General features: G+C 43.5%; 1 protein-coding gene across 1 annotated transcript in view; it reads left to right on the top strand.

Moving 5' to 3' along the window:
- Positions 1–23,800, top strand: part of LOC124606000 — a 177,384-nt gene that overhangs the window by 56,218 nt on the left and 97,366 nt on the right. The window contains exon 5 of the mRNA XM_047137963.1: positions 2,428–2,618. Within this exon, the coding sequence (XP_046993919.1) occupies positions 2,428–2,618 (191 nt within the window). The remainder of the gene's footprint in view (positions 1–2,427; positions 2,619–23,800) is intronic.

Below are 23,800 nucleotides of genomic sequence, written 5' to 3'. Positions count from 1 at the left end.
ATATTTTATATTCCCCACTCATAGCTAGATTTGTTCACACATATGTAAACATTTCTTGCATATCTGCAATAGCAATTTAGTTTTTCAGTTGCAGTTCATATTCTTCATTTTGGATGTCGTCTTTCTCATATCCTCCAATTTTCGTTTCTTGACTTCGATATCCTCTATTTCCCGCTTTTTCCGCGTACATAACACATTAACTGTACTTAGAGGAGTGATTTCCTTAATATGGAATGATTTAAGTCTGTTCGACATATTGATTCTTTTCCTTAACACTTGTGGAATAACATTGTCTATTGGAACCAGACGCAATCCAGCGATATCTACATTTGGTGGTATTGTGGAGAACAAGTTCCTAGATTGTAAAAGTATTTTTATCCTGCTTTAATATACCACTTATATCGCCTTTGTTGGAGTTGCTGTTAAGAATCTCCACATGTCTCACAGGTAGACAATTAAACCTGAAAGCAGTTTCTATTAAACGACTTGCCTGCCCTGCTACAGGAGGCGCCTTTTCTACAATGTCAGGAAACGTGGTTCATATATACTGGAGCACCAGCCATTTTTCTACAGTGGTTGGAGATGTGGTTCGTGTATGACGAACCACCAGCCCATTTTTTCTGAAATGTTCGAGAGAACCCTATAAGGCATTTAATGGGCAATGAATAAGCCGGGGAGGCCCAGTACGTTGGCCAGTTCGTTCCCTCGATCTCAGTCTGTTGGTTTTTTTTTCTTATGGGGATACCTGAAGTCTTTCGTGTATACTAGCTCCGTTAACGATGCACAAACACTTTAGCAATATGTCATGAATGCAATGCATATCCATGACCAGCTTGGAGTTTTTAAGACAATTATGATTCCCAAAGACGTCGGTCAGATGGATGCCTTATAATTAATAGACACCATACTGAGCACGTCTGTACGGAAGGAGCATAAGTGCAGGTTGTATGTAATGGTAAGCAGATTCCATTAGAAGCGCTGCTCTTTCACTGTAGTAGAATAATGCTTTCTCATTTTCATACTGATTAGCTTACTGCATTCTTAGATCGTCCGTAACAGCAAAGAGCTTTCCATGTTTCACAATAGCAAAGATGAAAAAGTGGTCGTAGCTTTTACGGTTCGCTTTTAAAGGTCTATGTTTGCTCGACGTTTATTTATTTTTTACACCCGCCACATTGTGGAGCGAAACCACCAAAATTACAAGGTAATAACATTTTTTTGAATCAGAATATGATAAAAAATAAGTAAAAATAAATACAAAAATAAATAGCCGCGCGTGGTTAGCCGCTCGGTCTAGGGCGCTGCAGTCATGGACTGTGCGGCTGGTCCCGGCGGAGGTTCGAGTCCTCCCTCGGGCATGGGTGTGTGTTTGTCCTTAGGTTAATTTAGGTTAAGTAGTGTGTAAGCTTAGGGACTGATGACCTTAGCAGTTAAGTCCCTTAAGACTTCACACACATTTGAACATTTTTTGAAAAATAAATAAACATAAGAGTGAAGTAATGGAATTTGGAAGAGACAAAGGGATCAACGGAAATATTACTTTGAATGGAGAACCCCTCAATGTGGTAGACAATTTCACTTATTTAAGAAGTGAAATATCTAGTGATGGAAGAATAACCAACGAAATTAATAGGAGGTTACAGAAGGGCGGCAATTTCTACCAAACAATAAAACACCTGATTTGGAATAAGGAAGTTTCAGAAAAAGCAAAACCCCTTATGTACAAAAGTTATTACTTCCCTATTATCACCTATGGAGGAGAAACATGGACAATGACAGAAAGGGACTAGGGCAGACTGCAAGCAGGGAAAATGAAATTTCTCAGAGCATTTCGGGAAAAACAGGAATGGGCAGACTAAGGAACGTAGATATCAGAAAGGACCTTAAACAAGAAAGTAGAAATTGAAAAAAAGTGACTAAGATGGTATGGGCATGTTAAGAGGATGTGTGGGCAGAGACTCCCCAAAATTATGGAAGAACTAAAGATGGACGGAAAAAGACCTAGAGGGTGCCTAACAACACGGAGGAAAACGGGAGTTAGAATATCTGCGACCTGGCAGCAAGTGGAGGAAGAAAAGTGGTGGGAGGACCGAGCCAAATGGAGAGGACTCGTCAGCACCCAGACCCGGCAGTAGCTGGAGCGGGATCCAGATGTAGATAGAATTTTACATAATGAAAATCGCTGAAAATGCATTTTTTAAATACTGAATGTTAACTGCAAGTGATATGCTATGTGCAGTATGATTTCTTTCTTATTACATTAGGATGCAACACACTGAAAGCTATAAAAACGAACCACTTTAATTTCAACACGTTTTTCATCGTTTGCATATGTAATCTGTTGAACTGTGAAGACGTTGCATACTTCCTAGTTACGCCCATTGTGAGAGGATAAGAAGCGTGCAGAGCGCTGGTTGGTGTGTGTAGGTGTGTGGCGGAGAGTGGCTGCCGGCGGTGGTGGCTCGCGGCCCCGAGATGCTGGTGGCGTTCCACAGCTCGCCCTTCTCGGCGCCCCTGCACGCCCACGGGCTGCCCTCGCCGCTCAGAGGCTTCGAGCTGGAGGTCAGCGTCGTCTTCTCCGACTCCGACTCGCTTGACTTCTCCAGGGACCCTCGCAGGTCAGTACAGTCGTTGTCTAAGATCACAGTCGGAACACTCCGTCTCCTGATATTGGGTTGGGTTGTTTTGGGGAAGGAGACCAGACAGCGTGGTCATCGGTCTCATCGGATTAGGGAAGGATGAGGAAGGAAGTCGGCCGTGTTCAGAGGAACCATCCCAGCATTTGTCTGGAGTGATTTAGGGAAATCAGGGAAGACCTAAATCAGGATGGGATTGAACCGTCGTCCTCCCGAATGCGAGTCCAGTGTCTAACCACTGCGCCACCTCGATCGGTCTCCTAATATTTTTCACGGGTTTGCAGCCGGATCATGTCGTCGTCCAGACACAATATTTCGGCGGACCAGCTGGCCGCCATCTTCAGGTGAGTTAATGCTAGTGCACTGCCTCGCCGGAACTGAAATCCAGCCACAACGACGGAAACCTTTATACACCATGAACAGAGCACCGCGCGTGAGTGAGATCATTTTAATTGTCTACACCGAAGTATTAAATTTACTATGGAAATTGAAAGTGGTGGTAAACTTCGGTTTCTTGATGTTTTAGTGCAAAGAAAGGATGATGGGACTTTTGGACATAGTGTGTATAGGAAACCCACCCATACTGACCTCTGTCTTCATGCGACCAGCTGTCATCCGCAACACCAACGTAGTGGAGTTTTGCGGACTCTGGTCAAAAGAGCTTATGCCATTTCTGACGACGAACATCTGAAAGAAGAACTTGATCATTTGAAGATTATTTTTAAACAGAATGGATTTACGGAACAACAAATATGTCGTGCTCTTAAGTTTGGTCCGTTACGCGAGCCAGTGAGGATACTTTTGAAGCTGTTGCTTATTTCCCCTTTGCAGGAAGTATATCATTCAAAATTTCAAGAATTTGAAGAAAATATAATATAATATATAAGGGAACGAAAGGCTATTTACAATTTGTACAGAAACCAGATGGCAGTTATATGAGTCGAGGGGCATCAAAGGGAAGCAGCGGTTGGGAAGGGAGTGAGACAGGGTTGTAGCCTCTCCCCGATGTTATTCAATCTGTATATTGAGCAAGCAATAAAGGAAACAAAGGAGAAATTCGGAGTAGAAAATAAGATCCATGGATAAGAAATAAAAACCTTGAGGTTCGCCGATGACATTGTAATTCTGTCAGAGACAGCAAAGGACTTGGAAGAGCAGTTGAACTCAATGAACAGTGTCTTGAAAGGAGGATATAAGATCAATATCAACAAAAGCAAAACGAGGATAATGGAATGTAGTCGAATTAAGTCGGGTGATGCTGAGGGAATTAGATTAGAAAATGAGACACTTAAAGTAGGAAAGGAGTTTTGCTATTTGGGGAGCAAAATAACTGATGATGGTCGAAGTAGAGAGGATATAAAATGTAGACTGGCAGTGGCAAGAAAACCATTTCTGAAGAAGAGAAATTCGTTAACATCGAGTATAGAGTTACGTGTCAGGAAGTCGTTTCTGAAAGTATTTGTATGGAGTGTTGCCATGTATGGAAGTGAAACATGGACGATAAATAGTTTGGACAAGAAGAGAATAGAAGCTTGCGAAATGTGGTGCTACAGAAGAATGCTGAAGATTAGATGGTTAGGTCACATAACTAATGAGGAGGTATTGAATAGAATTTGGGAGAAGAGGAGTTTGTGGCACAACTTGACAAGAAGAAGGGACCGGTTGGTAGGATATGTTCTGAGGCATCAAGGGATCACAAATTTAGCATTGGAGGGCAGCGTGGAGGGTAAAAATCGTAGAGGGAGACCAAGAGATGAATACACTAAGCATATTCAGAAGGATGTAGGTTGCAGTAGGTACTGGGAGATGAAGAAGCTTGCACAGGATAGAGTAGCATGGAGAGCTGCATCAAACCAGTCTCAAGACTGAAGACAACAACAACAATAACAATATTAAAAGTGTTTTTACGCCAGTGGCCAAGACTAGAGCCCTTCTTGGCTCAGTTAAAGATAATTTGGGCTTGAGGAGGCCCAGGGTTTATGAAATTCCGTGCTACTGTGGAAAGAAGTATATTGGTCAAACTATTCGAACTATTGAGGACCGGTGCGTGGAACATCATCGGCACACTCGGTTGTTCAAGCCTGAGAAGTCGGCAGTGGCGGAACATTGCCTTAACGAAGGACACAGGATGATGTATGACAAGACACAATTGATCTCTCCTGGTTCTCGCTATTGGGAATGTGTTCTTAAAGAATCCGTTGAAATTAGATTATCCAGTAATATTATTAACAGGGATAAAAGTTTTCCTCTAAGTAAGATATGGAATACGATTTTGTCCGACATTAAACAACAACGGCCTTCTTTTCGATCATTGGATTCTTCCAACTAGTGCTGTTGCGATTTATCGTTTCTGCCGTCTTCTCCCACCGGCGCGCTGCGTGTCTACTTGCCGCCTATGAGGCGCTGCCCATCATCTCGCGCATGCGCGGTGCTCTGTTCTTGGTGTATAAAGGTTTCCGTCGTTGTGGCTGGAATTCCCCGATGATGTCACCCATGCCGCCTCCTTTCTCCAGCAGACCTTGTCTGAGGCCGTGGAGGCCCACGTCCCTACTGTCGCTATCCACCCCCACCGTCCTACCTTACCCCCACAGGCCGTCCTCCTCCTCCGTCAATCCCGCCGTCTCTACCGTGCCTTCCTCCGCACGTGTGACCCGGACTCACTACGACGCCACCGGCAACTCCAGCGACACATTCGTAATTTGCTCGCGGCTAAGAAACGCCGGGACTGGCGACAGACATGCACCCGTTTAAATGCTACCCTACCTATCATCTCGTCCAAGTTCTGGTCAGCCTTCCGTCGCCTTACCGGAACTAAACCCTCCCCCTACTATCCTCTTCTCCATGATGATCACCCTTTCCCTGACACCCTTAGTAAGGTCAATCACTTTGCCTCCTACCTCTCCGATGTATTTTCCATCCCCGATGATCCCCAGTTCGATTACTCCCTCTTCCCAGATATCCGCGATCGAACTGACACCTCTGTCCCTCCCCTCGCTCCTGGTTTCCAGTACTTGGACAACATTGCACACATGGAACTCAATGCCCCTATCACTACACAGGATCTCATTGCTACACTCTGCACAAAACGCAACACCGCTCCTGGTCACGATCGTGTCACCTACCGTCACCTTCGTGAAGTTCCTGTCTCTTTCCTCTCCACCCTGGCCAGGCTCTACAATGTAGTCCTGTCCACAGGTTACTACCCCGACCTGTGGAAAACCTCCCATATCCTCATGTTCCTTAAACCTGGCAAACCACCATCCGCCGTCTCCTCCTACCGTTCCATCAGCCTTTCCTCGGTCTTCAGCAAGGTCCTGGAATCTATCCTCACCTGACACATCCACCAGCATCTCCGCCAGCACCGCCTCCTTCCTGTTACCCAGTGTGGCTTTCGGCCGTCCTTCTCTTCCGACGACCTTCTCCTTCACCTCACTCATCTCCTCTCTGAACAGCTTAATTCCCGTCGCTCCGCAATCTTCCTCTCCCTGGACCTCGAATGTGCTTATGACTGCATATGGCATTCTGGTCTCCTCTTCAAGCTCCAAACCTTCGCCCTTCCCATTAACTACATCCGTCTGATCGTCTCCTTTCTCTCCCGCCATCCTTCCTATGTCACCATCCATAACACAGATTCCTACACCTTTTTCCCCTCCGCCAGTGTGCCCCAAGGCTCCATCCTCTCCCCCCTTCTGTACCTTTTGTACATGACGGACATGCCGCCGCCGTCACCCCCCCGTCCACCTTCTCCAGTTTGCCGATGACACCGCCTTCCTTGCCCTTGCCCCCACCCTGCAGCGCTCCCAACACCTTCTCCCATCCCATCTTGACCGGTTCACTGCTTGGTGCAACCAGTGGTTGCTCAAGGTCAATCCCTCCAAAACCCAGGCGATCATTGTAGGCAAAACCACCCCTTCCTTCCGCCTCCTTGATTTCTATCTCACCATCTATGGCCGTCCTATCGCCCTCACTCCCACCCTTAAGTACCTTGGCGTCACCCTCGACCATCGCCTCTCCTGGACTCCCCACCTCCGGACAATCCAAGCCAAGGCACGCTCCCGACTCAGTCTCCTGAAGCTCCTCTCCGGCCGTACGTGGGGTCTGGACCCCTCCACAATCCTCCACACCTATAAATCCCTCATCCGCCCTATCCTTTGTTATGCCCATCTGGCTTGGATCTACGCCCCCCCTTCTACCTTTTATAAATCCCTCCAAATCCTTGAACGCCATGCTCTCCGCCTCGCCTATCGCATCCGTCTCCCCTCCTCCATGTGGATCCTGTACGATCTCATCCCCTTCCCCCACCTCCTCCTTTTCCTTGAAAGGATATGGATCCCGTACACCTCCCGTAAGCTTGATCCTCCTCATCCGCTAGTCTCCCTGATCCTCTCCCACCCCCACCCACTGCCGCGCCTGTATTCCCACATCCCACCCAGTCTCCATCTCTCAACCCTCCTTACCCTCTCCCAAGGTGGCTTCCGCCAGCTCCCCCTCCCTGATGATGTCCTCCTCCCCTCCATCTACCCCTCCTATCAACTTTGACCCTGCCCCACCCCCCACTTCCGGTGTCCTTTCCTTCAGGCACCCTCCTCTTCCCTTCCCTTCTCTTTCCTTTTCCCTCGTCCCTCCACCCCTCTTCACCCGGGCTTCCCCTCCCCCTTCCTCCCTCCCCCTATCTCTCCTTACCGAGCGAGGTGACGCAGTGGTTAGCACACTGGACTCGCATTCGGGAGGACGACGGTTCAATCCCATCTCCGGCCATCCTGATTTAGGTTTTCCGTGATTTCCCTACATCGTTTCAGGCGAATGCCAGGATGGTTCCTTTGAAAGGGCGCGGCCGATTTCCTTCCCATTCCTTCCCTAACCCGAGCTTGCGCTCCGTCTCTAATGACCTCATTGTTGACGGGACGTTAAACACTACCCACCACAACCACCACCCTATCTCCCCTTCCCGTGGCATCTCTGCTCTCCCCTCTCGCTCTCCCATTCCCCTTCCTCCTCCTCCTCCTCTCTTGGCAGGTCCCCGGACTCGCACACGCACAGTGAACATACGCGCGCCGGAGGTCATCGCTATCAGTGTCTCGTGTGTGTGCCTTCGTTTGTGCTTAGTGTTTGTTCGCCGTCACGCCGCCACTGTTCACGTGTACCGTCGCCATCATCCATGATTTGTGCGCCGTGCGGCGTACTCAGCTGCTGACAGCCCGCCTTGTGTAAGGTGATAAAAATCACAATAAAGAAAAAAAAATGCTGGAATTCAGTTCCGGCGAAGCAGTGCACTGGCATTAACTCACCTGACGATGGCGGCCAGCTCGTCCGCCGAAATATTGTGTCTGGGTGACGACATGATCCGGCTGCAAACCCGTGAAGAATATCAGAAGTTATTACACCGGGAAACTACGAAATCACAACACTCCGTGTCGTTTTCGTTACCCACTGCGATAGCAGAGCGCGAAGCGGACAGCAAGTGTCACCTCTGAACACAATATCGTCTTAATGCAAATACCATATTTTATATTTGCTTGTAACATAGTTACGACAGTAGAGAGGTTATGTATCGCCATAAAAATCGATAATAACTAAAAAAATTACACCACATTTGTCATTCTTTAGTTTTGTAAGGACCGTGGGAGATTTGAAACGGTACATTACAGGACAGTTTATTTATGATTCCCTTGTAACCTACAGATATTTACTGAAGAATGTCATCTTCATTTAATAATAGGAAATTTCTAGCAAATATTAAAAGATCCAACTTTTTCAAATTCTTTTTTTTTCTGTTATTCGCTCCTGTGTACGCGAACGCGTTATGCAACTCTTGGTGCCTCTCGCGTCCACCTAGAAAAGATAATCTGAAGATGCCTAAATAAGGCGAAACGCGTCGTTGAAAAATATAAAAAAAACAAAAAAAAAACAAAATTGCAACCAAGACTGTTTTTAACAAATACCCAAGTTTTTGTAGAAAGGTCTGTTGGCTACAGTACCAGCCAAATCAATGTACGTTGGATGTAGGACGCCTGTATGGAATTCAGTTCCTCCATTATTGAACCTACCACATATTGTATCTTGGAATCCTGCATACTCGGTTCGCTAGACAAACAATTAAGCAACTCATGTTAATGAGTTTTATTAGAAAAAGACAATTACAGTACTTAACTTTGACAGATGTGACACAAGCAAATGGTGACATACAAAAAATCAGTCTTCTTCAGAATAAACAAATACAAGACTGTGCTACGTAGATAGTACTAATGAAGTGGCTAACATTGAAGCTGCTATCGAAGTGGGCTCCATCAGTCGGGCGCTGTGCTTATGTCCTTTTCACCTAGGGGCCGCTGCTGTCGCGTTGTCATCCTGGAAGGGGGTCGGTCGGCCAGTGGTTGGCTGACCTCTTCTTATAGCGCTGTCTTCTCTGTCGTTTCCGATTGTCGTGCCGGCGCTGACTTAACGCCGTAACACCAAATGATCCACCATATCTGTATCCGAAGGGAATGACTCATAGACATCACAGTAAAACATCAAAACCAATAAAACTGTTTCCCAAAAGGGTATAAGCCAGTGTCACTGCTTTTAATGCATCTGAGCCACAAACAGCCAGAATCCTCAAGGCATTCGCTTTTGAAGCAAAATAATTACATTTTCAAAACTATTCGTGTATCAGAAAATCGAGTGATTCGCTTTTGAAGCAAAAGTAATAACATTCACCAAAATATGTGAGCATCAGAAAGTCGAGCGATGTGTAAAAACTGGCAAGTCATTGAAGTCCTTAAAAAATTTTGCGTGTTAACGGGAGTGGCTATCACAATAAGAACAGTCAAGAGCAGAAATATATATTTCTCTTGCATGAAATACGAATTTGTATTCACCAGCTGTGACATAGATCTATATGACGATGCTGCGCTGATAATGTTTATATGTTTTGACGATGCCATTATGGCCTTATCACTTTAGGACATGGTGTAGAAAAGGTACGCTTTACCGTATTTTATCTGTACAATTCCCTGGTTGTATGATAGTAGATTGTGATACGTATTGCAGTATTGTGTTGAAAGACACACTGCTCACTAGGTCTATATATTTGTATATTGTAGATTTAAGGATGGTCATTAGTGACTGAAACCGGTCACCGTCAAAACAATTGATATTGTGATCAAAGACTGGAATAAAAAACATTTGACGTATTTATATTCTCTTGCTGTCAGCGTAGTAAGCTGCAGTTATACACACATCCTGAAGTATTTCTTCTTGAATAAGTTGGTTCAAAATGGTTCAAATGGCTCTGAGCACTATGGGACTCAACTGCTGTGGTCATAAGTCCCCTAGAACTTAGAACTACTTAAACCTAACTAACCTAAGGACATCACACACATCCATGCCCGAGGCAGGATTCGAACCTGCGACCGTAGCGGTCGTGCGGTTCCAGACTGTAGCGCCTTTAACCGCTCGGCCACTTCGGCCGGCTTCGTGAATAAGTTGTAACTTGTGTCATACAGTCAGTAAAATTCGGCTGGTTTTACATTTCTTTACGATAATTCGTGTCCCTTGGTATCTAATGCATGGAACAGAAAAATATAACAATTTTTCGTTAGTTAACTAGAAAAGTAATTAAAACACATAATTTTAGTGACATATGTGACGGTCTGTTTTCTCTCAGCTTTGAGCGCTAGTGTCGCTCCAGCTGTCAAACGGTAACAACTTTCACACCAGATAGTGTCGCTTCAGTATGTATTAGAGTGTGGGATAGTGCGCACAAAACAACTTTGCCCATTTCCTGAATGACATTTTCACTATGCAACGGTGTGAGCTCTCGTATGAAACTTCCTGCCATATTAAAACTGTGTGCCGGACTGAGACTCGAACTCAGGACCATTGCTTTCGGTAGGCAAGGGCTCTACCGACTGAGCTACCCAAGCACAGTTCACGACCCATCCTCACAACTTTACTTCCGTCAGGACCTCTCCTGCGAACCTTGCTTGGGTAGTTCAGCAGGTAGAGCACTTGCCCGCGCAAAGCAAAGGTCCCGAGTTTCAGTCTCGGTCTGGCTCACAGTTTTAATCTGCCAAGAAGTTTCAGCAATGCCCGTGTCTGACAGTGTTATTGGAAGGGGCAGCGGTAGTGATGGAGGTTCCATTGTGATCGACCATCGCGTCGCGGGGAGGTGAATTTCAACAGCTGAAGCCTAGGCACAAACGCAAATCTCGTGTAAGCTCCAATCCATAGCTGCCGATTCAGCAAACGGTCGTATTAACAAGTTACTTCAGTAGGACCAAAAATTCAAACACACAGATGTTCAAAGTAACATTTTGTCACTGGAGTTCTGAAAAAGATATGATTACATAAACAGAGAATCAACCAAGGAAAAACAAGCCTGACCACGTACTGCCAGAAGAACTTCTTACAAAACAAAACAAGATTAAAAATACAGTATACTGTAAGTGCCAGAACTAAGTAATCTGCTTATTATTTCAAATGTAATCATCATAACTGTTACTCCATTTATCCCACTGTGCTACGGGACGGCCATTGCCCTCACAGAAAAATGTTTGCAGTTGCCTTTGGAATCATGATTGTATCCATGCGTGCACCTCTTCGTCCAAAGCAAATTGACAGCCAGGAATGTCTTCAGAGCTCAAAAAATATGAAAATCGGATGGCAGAGATCAGGACTGTAGGGAGGATTCGTAAGGGCTTCCCAGCGAAACATCTGCAGTGCACTCAAAACAGTCTTGGCAGTGTGCGGTTGGGCATTACTCTGCAACAGAATGAATATTTCCAACGTTTTTTGAGTATACTGCAGATGTTTTGCAAGGAAACACTAACACATGCTCTGCACGGTCTCGACCTCTCCCCATGTGACTTCCATATTTTTGGAGCCGTGAAGAAAGACATTATTGACTGTCGATCTGCTTCAGATTAAGAGGTGTATGACTGGGTATATTCATGGCTTCAAAGGCAACCATAAACATTTTTCCGTGAATGCACTAACGCCTTGTCTCACAGTGGGATAAATGTAAGAACGGTAATGGTGATTTCTTTTGAAATAATAAACAGTCTACTTACGTTTACCATGTGTCCTCTTATACGTATGACACTGAAAATGTGAAATAACGTACATGTGTCAGTTCTCCGGATAATCTGTTCGTCAATTTTACCTACATGGAAAATTTCTTCTCCTTTATCCTCGTCTTTCCAGAAGTAGTGAAGCCTTGGAGAGTAGGTGAAGCTATGTTTTCTGCGTCCTATATTTCGCTACTGGAATAGCTAGCACTTCCTGCAACCCACTCAAGTACAGTTTTTAATGAGATTTTTGCTGCCTCATTTCTCCTTTGTGGCCAAATTTAATGACATTATATATAACAACACATGCGTGATTATGAAGAACTTTCCCGAGAGCAACGGTGCATGAAGAAGCTAGTGCAATGCTATGTAGTAAAGAAATAGCAACGAGAATGCTCGCAAGGGGCGGATTGGTAGCTGAAATTCAACTGAGGTGGCCAACATTTTGAAACTTGGGGATGAATGCGGCCAGCGCTCACGACGAAAATGAGTTTCTGCGCATGGGCCATGTTATTTTGCACGAGGTATACAACACTGTAATGACTCACTTACCTGTTCCACATCTGACACCGATAAAGGACGCCTGTCCGGTAGCGTAGCTGGTCCGAATGCTTATGGAGGAAGAAATTTTCATCAGTACCATTTGGCTAACAATTTTGTAATGTTATTTGATTCGCGCCAATGGTTGGGTTTAATTTCAAAAATCACAGAAGTGTCTTATGAAATAAGTGCATCGGAAACTGTTAATGATGAACTGTTCGTTGGATGTCGATGATAAGCTGCCGGCCGGTGTGGCCGTGTGGTCTAGGCGCTTCAGTCTGGAACCGCGTGACCGCTCCGGTCGTAGGTTCGAATCCTGCCTCGGGCATGGATGTGTGTGATGTGCTTAGGTTAGTTAGGTTTGAGTAGTTCTAAGTTCTAGGGGACTGATGACTACAGAAGTTAAGTCCCATAGTGCTCAGAGCCATTTGAACCATTTTGTTGTGCTACTCTCAGGAAATGGAAGAAACGTCTACAGCGTGCTCGTCGCCACAAGAATGCAAACTAACGTCTCCTTTTCCATGACTACGCAAGGCCTCACACATGTCTGGGCATTCGAGTGGAACTTAAGAACCTTCACTGGATTATTCTTCGTCATACATCCTACGGCGCGGATTCCCACATTCCAACTTCCATCTGTTTGGCCCAATGAAGGGTGCACTCCTTGAGGAACAGTACGTGGATGATGGGGAGGTTACTGATCCAGCAAGACGTTGGCAAGACGTCGACAAGTGGGGCTGTGCTATCCGGGCATACAAGCCCTCTCAGTAAAGGTAGTTTAAACGCTGTTACACTGTACGGAGATTATGGTCAAAAATAGTTTTTGTAGCCAGAAGACTGGGGAATAATGTGATGTATTGGAATAATCAATAAAACCAACCTGATTTCAGAAAACACATGTTTTGCATTAGTTATTGGCTTATGAGAAGCCGCTCGACCATGACATCCAAGGTTTCTCACCTCCCACGTAACTGTCATAATACTTGCAGTGGATCCTGATGCAGTTTGGAATTCCTGTGTGATGGTCTGGGTAGAAGTCTGCCTATTACACATTACGACCCTCTTGAACTGTCGGCGTTCTCTGTCAGTCAACAGACGAGGTCGGCCTGTACGCTTTTGTGCTGTACGTGTCCCTTCACGTTTCCACTTCACTATCACGTCAGAAAAGGTGGACCTATGGATGTTTAGGAGTGTGGAAATCTCGCATGCAGACGTATGACCCAAGTGACACTCAATCACCTGGCCACGTTCGAAGTCCGTGAGTTCCGCGTAGCGTCCCATTGTGCTCTCTCACGATGTCTAATGACTACTGAAGTCGCTGATATGGAGTACCTGGCAGTACGTGAGAGCACAAGTTACCTATTATGAAAAACGTATGTTTTTTGGGGTGTCCGGATACTTTTGATCACAAAGTGTATTTGTGCTCTATTCTTTCTTGCAATGTTTACTGTACTTGACATATCCTTTTTGTCATTTATGTGTACATGCATCAACGTTTTCTCATTCACTCACAGTGTACATCTACTTATTTCATCTACCCTGTATCCACATGCCTCGCTGTACTTAGCAGTTATTAATTTTGTTGTGAAAAAATGGCTCTGAGCACTATGGGACTTAACATCTGAGGTCATCAGTCCCCTAGAACTTAGAACTACTTAAACCTAACTAACCTAGGGACATCACACACATCCATGTCCGAGGCTGGATTCGAACCTGCGACCGTAGCAGTCACGCCGTTCCGGGCTGAAGCGCCAAGAACCGCTCGGCCACCGCGGCCGGCAATTTGGATGTGATTTAGGGCGGTAGGGAGCTCTAGGTCACACAGAAAATTAATTTTTTTACATTGTAAATACGTCTCGAAAAAACAAAACTGTACCACTACATCAGTTTCAGATATCACATCTGTCACGGAAGTCTTTCATTGACTTCACACTGTTACACTTTGAATTGAGTGTATTAGTGATAAATTGTGGATCTCTCTCGTTCCTTTTATCCTTTTTGTACGATAAACATATTTTCGGCAAGGATGGACAGCAAATGCAACGTTCGTCGATAGATGCATGACGGAACGATTATTAGTACTAAATGGGAGTATGCGTTGGACGCAGGTAAGCGGAACATTTGAATTACGAGTACAGATATTCAAATATTCATGTATGAACAGATAGCTACTGGCAAAACAATGCAAGCGAAATATATGAAACGCTTTGTTAGAGAGCATCAAAAGCCGATACCTCTGCACAGAGTGCGGCAGAATATTGGGATCATTAATTAAGACTTGTTCAGGGATTTCCATAACAACCAAAATATTACGTTGATCACTGAATCCCAGTGCACCGACTGCCAGCTATTATATTCCACCTGCGCTTGAGGATTTACCAAATCTACACAGCACGCGTTTTAACAGGCTTACATTTTTTAGTGGTTTAAGTACGCACACGGGCTATAATCATAATCGTTGTGAATATAATGTTTCCTGTCTACTGATGTTTAATGGCTCTTCAGGAAAAAGTTGATATCGACAAACGTGTTATACAAGTTTTGCAATGACTTGTGAAGAAAATATAAAAATAAAAACTATTCGCAGTACAAATCGCAGTTTATTTTCGTTCTGCTGGAGGTAACGAGATCCGGTTATAATAACTCTCATTAGACCAAGATTGTAGCCAGCCGGAGTGGCCGAGCGGTTCTAGGCGCTACAGTCTGGAACCACGCGACCGAATCCTGCCTCGGGCATGGATGTGTGTGATGTTCTTAGGTTAGTTAGGTTTAAGTAGTTCTAAGGTCTAGGGGACTGATGACCTCAGAAGTGAAGTCTGATAGTGCTCTGAGCCATTTGAACAATATTGAACCAAGATTGCAGATTGACGCTATGTAACACTTTAAGGTATACGTTCATAATTACACCATGTATTCTTCCGCGTTTGCTTGAACCTCAATGGATTTCGTTTCAAGTGGAGCGGAAGCCAAACTGCGTCCATTACAGCTAAGTACGATCGTAAGGATACGTTTTATGCTCTGTTACACGCACATAGGCCGAGCGAAATGCAGGACAACAGCTTTACGCAGCATTTTACTTGGACGTCACTGGCCAGCCAGCTGGTCCAACTAACTGGCAATGATGTGACCAGTTGCAGAGAAACAACATGGCTTCAAATGTCATTTAATTTTTAAAGCGAGTAAAATAATATTTCTGCAATACTCCAGCACCACCACATGCTTCTTAGGTGACCAGACGGCAAGCGAAAAATGCTTTCGTTCTCACCTAACATAGTATTCTAATTACAAACTAGTGTGAAGAAAATTCTCTGAAATAGCTAAGTGTTACGCAAAAGCATGACGTAGAAATTTCACCGTACTCTTGAATACTGAAGCCACTGGAGGCATTAATTACAGTCAGTCGTCCCTCTTAGCTACTTCCTTATCCGAATCCGAAACACACATTTCAGTTCTGCAACTGTCATCTGCTACGTTGATAAAGAGTCGATGAACAACAGAATCCACGAAGCCACCCAGGCGCCCCATTTTCTCCTCTTCTTTTATGATGAGCCGTTCTATATTCCGCCAGCGTTCGGTAGTAACACGTGAAAAAGCTGCGTGCGTTAGTTCCAGTACGTCTGGCTGCTGAAGTCTTCTTATATCTCGCTACTAATCCCTTAACTTGGCTTCAGATCAATTCTGCTGGGATCATGTTGTACTGGTACAGTGGCAAATGTAAAAATGCGTCATTTGTTGGTGTGTTCGATACTGTGAAAACAATTTTTTGTGTTTCTACGACACTTTATCACTCTGGTTCGTGTGAAACTGCATCGTTAGTGTAAAATAATGGACATAGTATGAATAAACAGTACTTGGTTTGTCATTTTTGTCCTAAAAAGTAAATCCATATGTTTCCTTCGTTTATACAACCCTTATTAACAAACTTTCGTAAATTATTGATGATTAAGAATTTATATTTGAAATGGAAACAGGAATTTCGCGTGCAGTATATGATTACAAACAAGACGTACACAATTTATAAAAACGGTAATAAATTTTACTATAACGAGATGTAGGTATTTCAAATTGAACGAGGAAAAAAACGAAAGAAGAAAGCCCAAGGCGAGGCTCAAACCAGCGATCCATGAAATGCACCCGCATGCCTATTACGCTACCGATTACGCTAAATGTCCAACGCGTATGCACATTCTGCTGTATCAAATACAGTACCTCGAAAAACTTCAAAGCCGATTTTTTTCTGTAAATTTAGGACAAACACTAGGAACAACCTATTTATCGGCACTTTTAAAATGTGTTCCACTCGCGTGTTTCACTACGGAGCAGGTAGCAGCCTCAGCCATTTTCATACTGCGTATTAACAACGGGACAATCAGAGTACAAGAGTACAGAGACTGTGACTGTACATGATTTTTGAAATAAACATATCCAAAAAAGGTGTGCATCACCTCAGTTCCGAGAGTTTCGGAACCTGTACAGAAAATTGGAATAGCAACTTAAACATCATTTCCGCAATTTTTGTTGCTCATAAAAACCACACATTGCATGTTGCACCACCATACAGCGAGACCTTCAGAGGTGGTGCTCCAGATTGCTGTATACACCGGTACCTCCAATACCCAATAGCACGTCCTCTTGGATTGATGCATGCCTGCATTCGTCGTGGCAGACTATCCACAACTTTATCAAGGCACTATTGATCCAGACTGACCCACTCCTCGACGGCGATTAGGCTTAGATCCCTCAGAGTGGTTGGTGGTTCATGACGGGAGAACATGCTGGCCACTCTAGTCGAGCGATGTCGTTATCCTGAAGGGAGTCATTCGCAAGATGTGCACGATGGGGGCACGAATTGTCGTTCATGAAAACGAATGCCTCACCAATATGCTGCCGATATGGTTGCATTATAGGTCGGAGGATGGCATTCACGTATCGTGCAGCCGTTACGGCGCCTTCCATGACCACCAGCGGCATACGTCGGCCCCACATAATGCCACCCCATAACAGCAGTGAACCTCCAACTTGCTCACTCGCTGGACAGTATGTCCAAGGCGTTCAGTCTGACGTGGTTGCCTCCAAACAAGTCCCCAACGATTGTCTGGTTGAAGGCATGTGCGACACTCATCGGTGAAGAGAGAACGTGATGCCAATCCTGAGCCGTCCATTTGGCATGTTGTTGGGCCCATTTCTACAGCGCTGCATGGTGTCGTGTTTGAAAACATGGACCATGCCATGGATGTCGGAAGTGAAGTTGCGCATCATGCAGCCTATTGCGCACAGTTCGAGTCATAACACGACGTCCTGTGATTGCACGAAAAGCGTTATTCAACATGATGGCGTTGCTGTCGGGGTTCCCCCGAACCGTTATTCGTAGGTAGCGGTCATCCAGTGCAGTAGTAGCCCTTGGGCGGCCTGAGCGGGGCATGTTCCTAACTCTCTGTATCACCTCAACATCACTTTGGTTCACTCCGAGACGCCTGGACACTTCCCTTGTTGAGAGCCCTTCCTGGCATAATAACAATGCGGACGTGATGGAACCGCGGTATTACCCGTCTAGGCATGGTTGACCTACCTGGTGGAATGACTGGAACTGTTGGACCCCCTTCGTCTAATAGGCGCCGCTCATGCATTGTTGTTTATATCTTTGGGCGGGTTTAGTGACATCTCCGAACAGTCAAAGGGACTGTGTCTGTGATACAATATCCACAGTCAACGTCTATCTGCAGGAGTTCTGGGAACCGGGCTGATGCAAAACTTTTTTTAATGTGTGTAGAAGCTACATATCTTAAGCGTGATTAAGAAAAACGTTGACATCTGTTAATAAATTAGAATATCTTAAAGTTTCATTTAACATAACTTAGTAATAAGATATTTAATACATAAATACTACCTACTACGAAGAGCGTAACAACGACAGCGTACTTGTGCTACGGCTTCTGACCAATGATTGCGTTTGTGTTTGTTTACATCAGGTTTATTCTGATGATGAACAGAGTATAACAATAGTGCCGAGCTAATTTTTCGTTCTGCTGGAGGTAACCGGATCCGATTATAATAACAATCATTACACCCAGATTGCAGTCTGACGCAGCGTAACACTTTTAGGTATCCGTAACCGATTGCAAACAACAGTATCGAGCCAAAATCTTTGTATGTATTCTTACTGCTTCGCACCAGCGAGTTTCTTGGTTACTTCCCGATGTTTCCAGCGACTGTATCCATCAATTTTATAGTTATACTCCTCTTTAATTATTCATTGACTGTCAGAAAGGTCGGTCACAGATTATAAATATTTTGGTCTGTGCAGGAGTTTTATTATTCGTATTATGTTCTATTCATTTCGTATATTCTGTTACATACAGTTAGGGTCCTACGTTCTTGAGATAGTCACGTAATTAAAAAAAAAACACCTAGAGAAACAAAACTCCTTATCATTTACGGATGGCAAGTGTGTTCCTCGCAGTTATTTTAAATTATGGTTCTTATAACAACCTGAAGTCTTTTCAGAACCCAAAGGACTGTGTTATTCTGCACACAGTCGTACTGTTGCAGATCTCACCATTTTTTTGTAGACCGTTTAGTTTCGCAGTTTTTCCTCCATTTACTAACGATTTTTAACTTATTGTTTAAATAATTACTCTCGAACATTTAGTGCTAACTTACGACTTTATATACTTAGGCGTCCTCTTCGTTGTTGATCTCAAATAACTGTTCAAATAATTTCTTCTTTTGTTCCGGTCTGATCTCATCATAAGACGCACTACTTTCTCCGTTCCTTCCTTTTTTTGTAGATCATTTTTTTCATAAAATGATACGGCATAAAACAACAATTCCCACCATTACAAGGGCAGGAAGATTATGGGTTAACATCGTTTCAGCAACGAGCTCATTAAAGACGGACCACAAACTAGGATACTGCAGGGAGTGGGAGACTAATTGAGGGTGTCGTTTTCCAAGGATACATCCCACAGTTTTCTAATATTTCGTGCAAATGTGACAAACGAATAATTGTTATCAGAACTCTAAAATATCATAAATCGCGCTCGAGATAAATACCTACAAAATGAGTCAGCAAAAAGTTACCTTGGTTGGTTGTATTGTTGAGAGAAAGAAGCGAAATCAGACTGTTCTGGGATCGTTGAGAAAGAGAGTGTAGGATATATTATGGAAAAAACCTCGTTGCAGTACTTGTGTTCGTACGAAAAAATAGGTAGATTGCCGTTTAACCTTCCGTTTACGAAGAAGTCATTAGAGACGGAGCAGAAGTTGGGATTGTAGAAGGATGGGAAATACAACGGTTGTACCTGATCAAAGGAACCGTCCCAGAAATCGTCTTAATCTAGGTACAGTCGTGCTCAAAAGTATCCGAACGACCTGAATTGCATTTCGCCTGATTCGAATGCAACCCACATAGCGCAGCTGTCTAGCAGGTCCTCTAATCGCCCCTCGGTACAGTCGTTTGACTATTGAAAATGGTTCCAACAAGTCACCACTAGAAAACACTGCTCTGTATCGCAATAACTCAAGATGTAAAGTAATACCAAGATACTACAAATATCAGGGAACATCTTATCACAGATAAGACGGTTCTTAAGGCTTGTAAGCTCACATTTATTGCAATGAATGACATGCATGAAATGTTACCACTCTCATTATTACGTCAGATAGGTAATTCACGTAGTAAGTTCGTCGTATTCATGATTTCCTCTTCAAAATAACATACCGTACTTATTATTTAACACAAAATGACACTAAAAATTTAAGTTATTCACGAGCAGCTAGTTGAGAATATGTATGAACTTCAAATGACACGACGAACCGCCTCGTTCTGCATATGGATTCAAAGCCAGGTCATGCAGACTAAGCAAAGACTTCGTGACTAACGGAAACTAACAGCCATTCCTGACTAGGCATACAGAGAGTGATATACCTCGATTTTAGACAGTATCAGTTAGCAAGTATCAACTTTAAATTATATAACGTAAACATTATTAACGGACGCAAATTCCTACGCAGCATCTATTGTCCTTGTTAACGAACTACGAGAGATGTTAAATATTGCTTCTTCACAAGTAACTTACTTGAAATGGCGTGAGGTAAAGCTTTGTGTTGGACAGGGATTCGAACTCAGAACCTAATTGGATGGTCGTCGAAGCACAATCAACTGTGACATATCGGATTTTTTCGGCAGTAGCTAGATGTTTTAACTGAAATGACGAGACGAAGCATTAATTTTTTCTTTTCCAGGACTCCAACCTGGCACCTATCGCTGTTATATTCTAGAGAAAACGAACGTTAGAAACGGGTTTGTTACACAAGCAGCGGCATGTGATCATGTTTGAACTAGAAATAATATGACGAAGAGTTCAGTGATGACAGGGAATCGAGCCCCACACATATCGTTGTTGACTGCAAACAAGAAGACGTCAGCTACCGAATTTTTCTCAAGCAGCAGCTCGGAATAACATCCTTGAATTTACAATGATTTCGCAAACAGTTCTGTGTCTCACTAGGACTCAAAACCGTCAGATACCGTTAGTGTTGACAACGAATGAAAATACATTAAAAATCAAAATTGTTACCCACCAGCAGACAGGTGTTCTCATGCTAGAGCTTGATAATACATAATGAAAGCCTTAGTGCCGGGCCACGATTCGAACCCTTTCACGAGCAATATGTGGAGATGTTGAGGAATCTGCAGTTTTGAACAAACAACAAATTTCAGTCGAGCTGTATTGTCACGAAGGGATCAAATTCCGCGTTAAGGTCGGTCTGAGTTGCGTTCCCAGATCAGAACCTATTTTATCGACATACAGAAGCTCAAATAAAAGATGGAATAAGTGTCCTGTGACCCTACATAGCGTCAGTTTCGTCACTAGAAATAAATAACTAGTATAAGAAAGGTTACTGTTGATAGAGTTTCTACGTGTCGCGACTCCTGATTTTATTGTGGTTCAACCTAACTTCTAGTTGGTAGAGGAGGAATATCATGTTCAACGTGAATGTCAGACCACAATGCCATTATACCTTCTTCACTTGGAGTAGCTAGTAGAGAACAGAATCTGTCTCTCCTTATCAAAAATCATCAGCAGAAGTTGGAATCGAACCCAGACCATAAGTATATGAACGTAGCATCAATCCATGAGACCACCAAATTCTCTTCTCTATCACTAATTTTTCTATCATAACAATATTGCGCCACACTGGATGAGAATTCTGACACACAGGCTCCCTGTAGTGATTTGCAGCATGTTCAGTACATTCATTTACTTGGTTGACCGAATCGCCATGAACTAGATGCCTCGGCTACCCAGTGCATACATTCGACTCTATTTTGTAATCACCGAAATTAAATCACGTAACTGACACCCACACAGAACTGCTAACAGTGTAGGATGCAGAAATATAAACAGTAAGTGGTCCTTTCGACTTGAGCTACTCTATTGAGCTATCTGTTTGTTATAAACTTCGTGCAGTGCAAAAGAAAAGCTGTAACTGTCTGTCTTTCAGAAGTCTAGATCCGGCCATATGCATTATCTCACAGCACTGTGCAATGCGCAAGTTCTGGAGGAATTGTTGTTGCGTTCTGGAAGTGCTGTAGCTACGTGTCAGCTAGTAGCGTAACGGTAAGCGTCACGCACTGTTGATAAGACGTCGCAAGTTTGCGTACGTTCACTGCTACATTTTTTAAAACGTCATACTGCTGTCTGCTGAAGTTATCGATCTAATGGAACTTTGAACATAATTCCCTTCACTTCTCAACCCAAAATAGTCGCATGCGGAAAAAGGACTAACTTCTGCGACATTTTGTTCGTTTCCGGTTTAATAGATGGCCAGGCTGCAGATGCATTTCGAAACTCTTGTATTATGTACGGGGAGAGCGCATGGTGCCAAAATACGTCATAAAAGTATTTTCTACATTAGCTGTCGTATGGCACTGGCATTTTATTCTTCATAAAACCTTGTTTGACAGCTATAACTCAGAACAAGTTTTCTACATGCATGTAATCGATAAACTGCATGCGCATTGTTAGACTGTTATAGATAACATCAGAGAATTCGCATATATCGTTGATGATTAATTTCTCTCTCATGTTAACTAATGTTTTAACAACACTTAAAGAAACCGTACGAAAATTGTGCACTGTATTATAAGAAATGAAATAAAACTTCCCACGATAACCTTACGACGAAAGTCTGTTTCAATAAAACTGAGTATCTGTACACAAGCGTGCCTCTATCGGCAGGAATTAGTAAAATACTAATCACATGGATTTCGATTGGGTCTGTGTTTCATTGGCGTGCTGTGTCATACTCAAGTGATATGCAAATGTGGCATTTCATAAATAAAGTTATGTATTCCTAGAAGCCCAAAATTTGTTTGTCAGCAGCGGAAAGAGGCGTTACCTGTTGCGCAGCATTGTAAGTTTTTCACCATTGCACTATGAGCCGAAAGCATTTTCTTGCGATCTCCCTATCGATGTGTGATGTGATTGCTTGTAGCTCTTTCACAGAAGGGATAAAAACGTTACAGTCAGCAAGACTGGAACCGCAAACCATAACAGACGCTTTCTCTCAGGTTAGCACGTTTCCACAGAGCCGGGGAAGAGGCACGCGTCTAGGCCTCCTCTTACGAGACCAGTAGTGGCTCAAACTCGTAAACCGCTATTTAAAAGACAAGATTAGATGCGATTTTCACGAGCAACGACTTTCCTGGGCTGAAAACCGTAAATTTACAAACTTTTGTTACAGCTCAAGCGTTAATAATAACTCAGATTATTCAATGGAAATGACAGAAAAATCAAGTGATCTTTGAGGTTTAATTCCGTGCACACCAGGAAGTAACTCGTCGATCACAGAGTTGCTAAATATACCTTGCCTTGTTGCCAAATCTCTGTTACATTACCAGCAGGAAGAAGACGAAGCGATGTGATCCTACAGTGGGCTGGGAAGTGATCATAGCTGACGTCTCAAAGACGCGGCTGCTACGGCCTGGAGTAGGTAATCCGTCTGATTCACATTTCTGTAACTGGGTTTAGGGACTGGAGAGTAGTTACTAAAAATACTCTGAACTGGCTGCAAACTAAGCTTCATAAATAAGTAACTCTCATAGTTGTTTCTATATATCTTTCATATGTGAACTCAAAACTAAGAAAATCATTGACGAACGTTTTCGTGCCTCGCCGATAGTCGAGCACAACAAACAAATAAAAATAAAAAAAGACTGTGTGCGTGTGTGTGTGTGAGAGAGAGCGAGAGAGAGAGAGAGAAAGAGAGCGAGAGAGAGAGAGAAATGAAAGAGAGAGTGAGGGAGAGAGATAAAAATAAAAAAGAATGGGAGAGAGAGAGAGTAAAAAATTGTTGCAAAGAAACTGAATCATGGTATGTAAAGAAATCCTTCATTAAAAAAACACGTTCTACATCATTACGAAATGTCGTATTCATGATCTATGGAACAAGTATCAATCTAATCTAATCTAATCATATCATATTGCTGACTAGTCATGAAGAGGAACGAATTACAGAAATTTTCGCCAATGTCAGCAACCAAATCTAAAATTGGAAAAAAAACGGCAG

The sequence above is a fragment of the Schistocerca americana genome, chromosome 3 (genome assembly GCF_021461395.2).
Source record: "Schistocerca americana isolate TAMUIC-IGC-003095 chromosome 3, iqSchAmer2.1, whole genome shotgun sequence".
NCBI lineage: Eukaryota > Metazoa > Arthropoda > Insecta > Orthoptera > Acrididae > Schistocerca > Schistocerca americana.
Note: the sequence above shows the minus strand (reverse complement) of the source record. Positions and strands in the feature narration are given on the sequence as shown.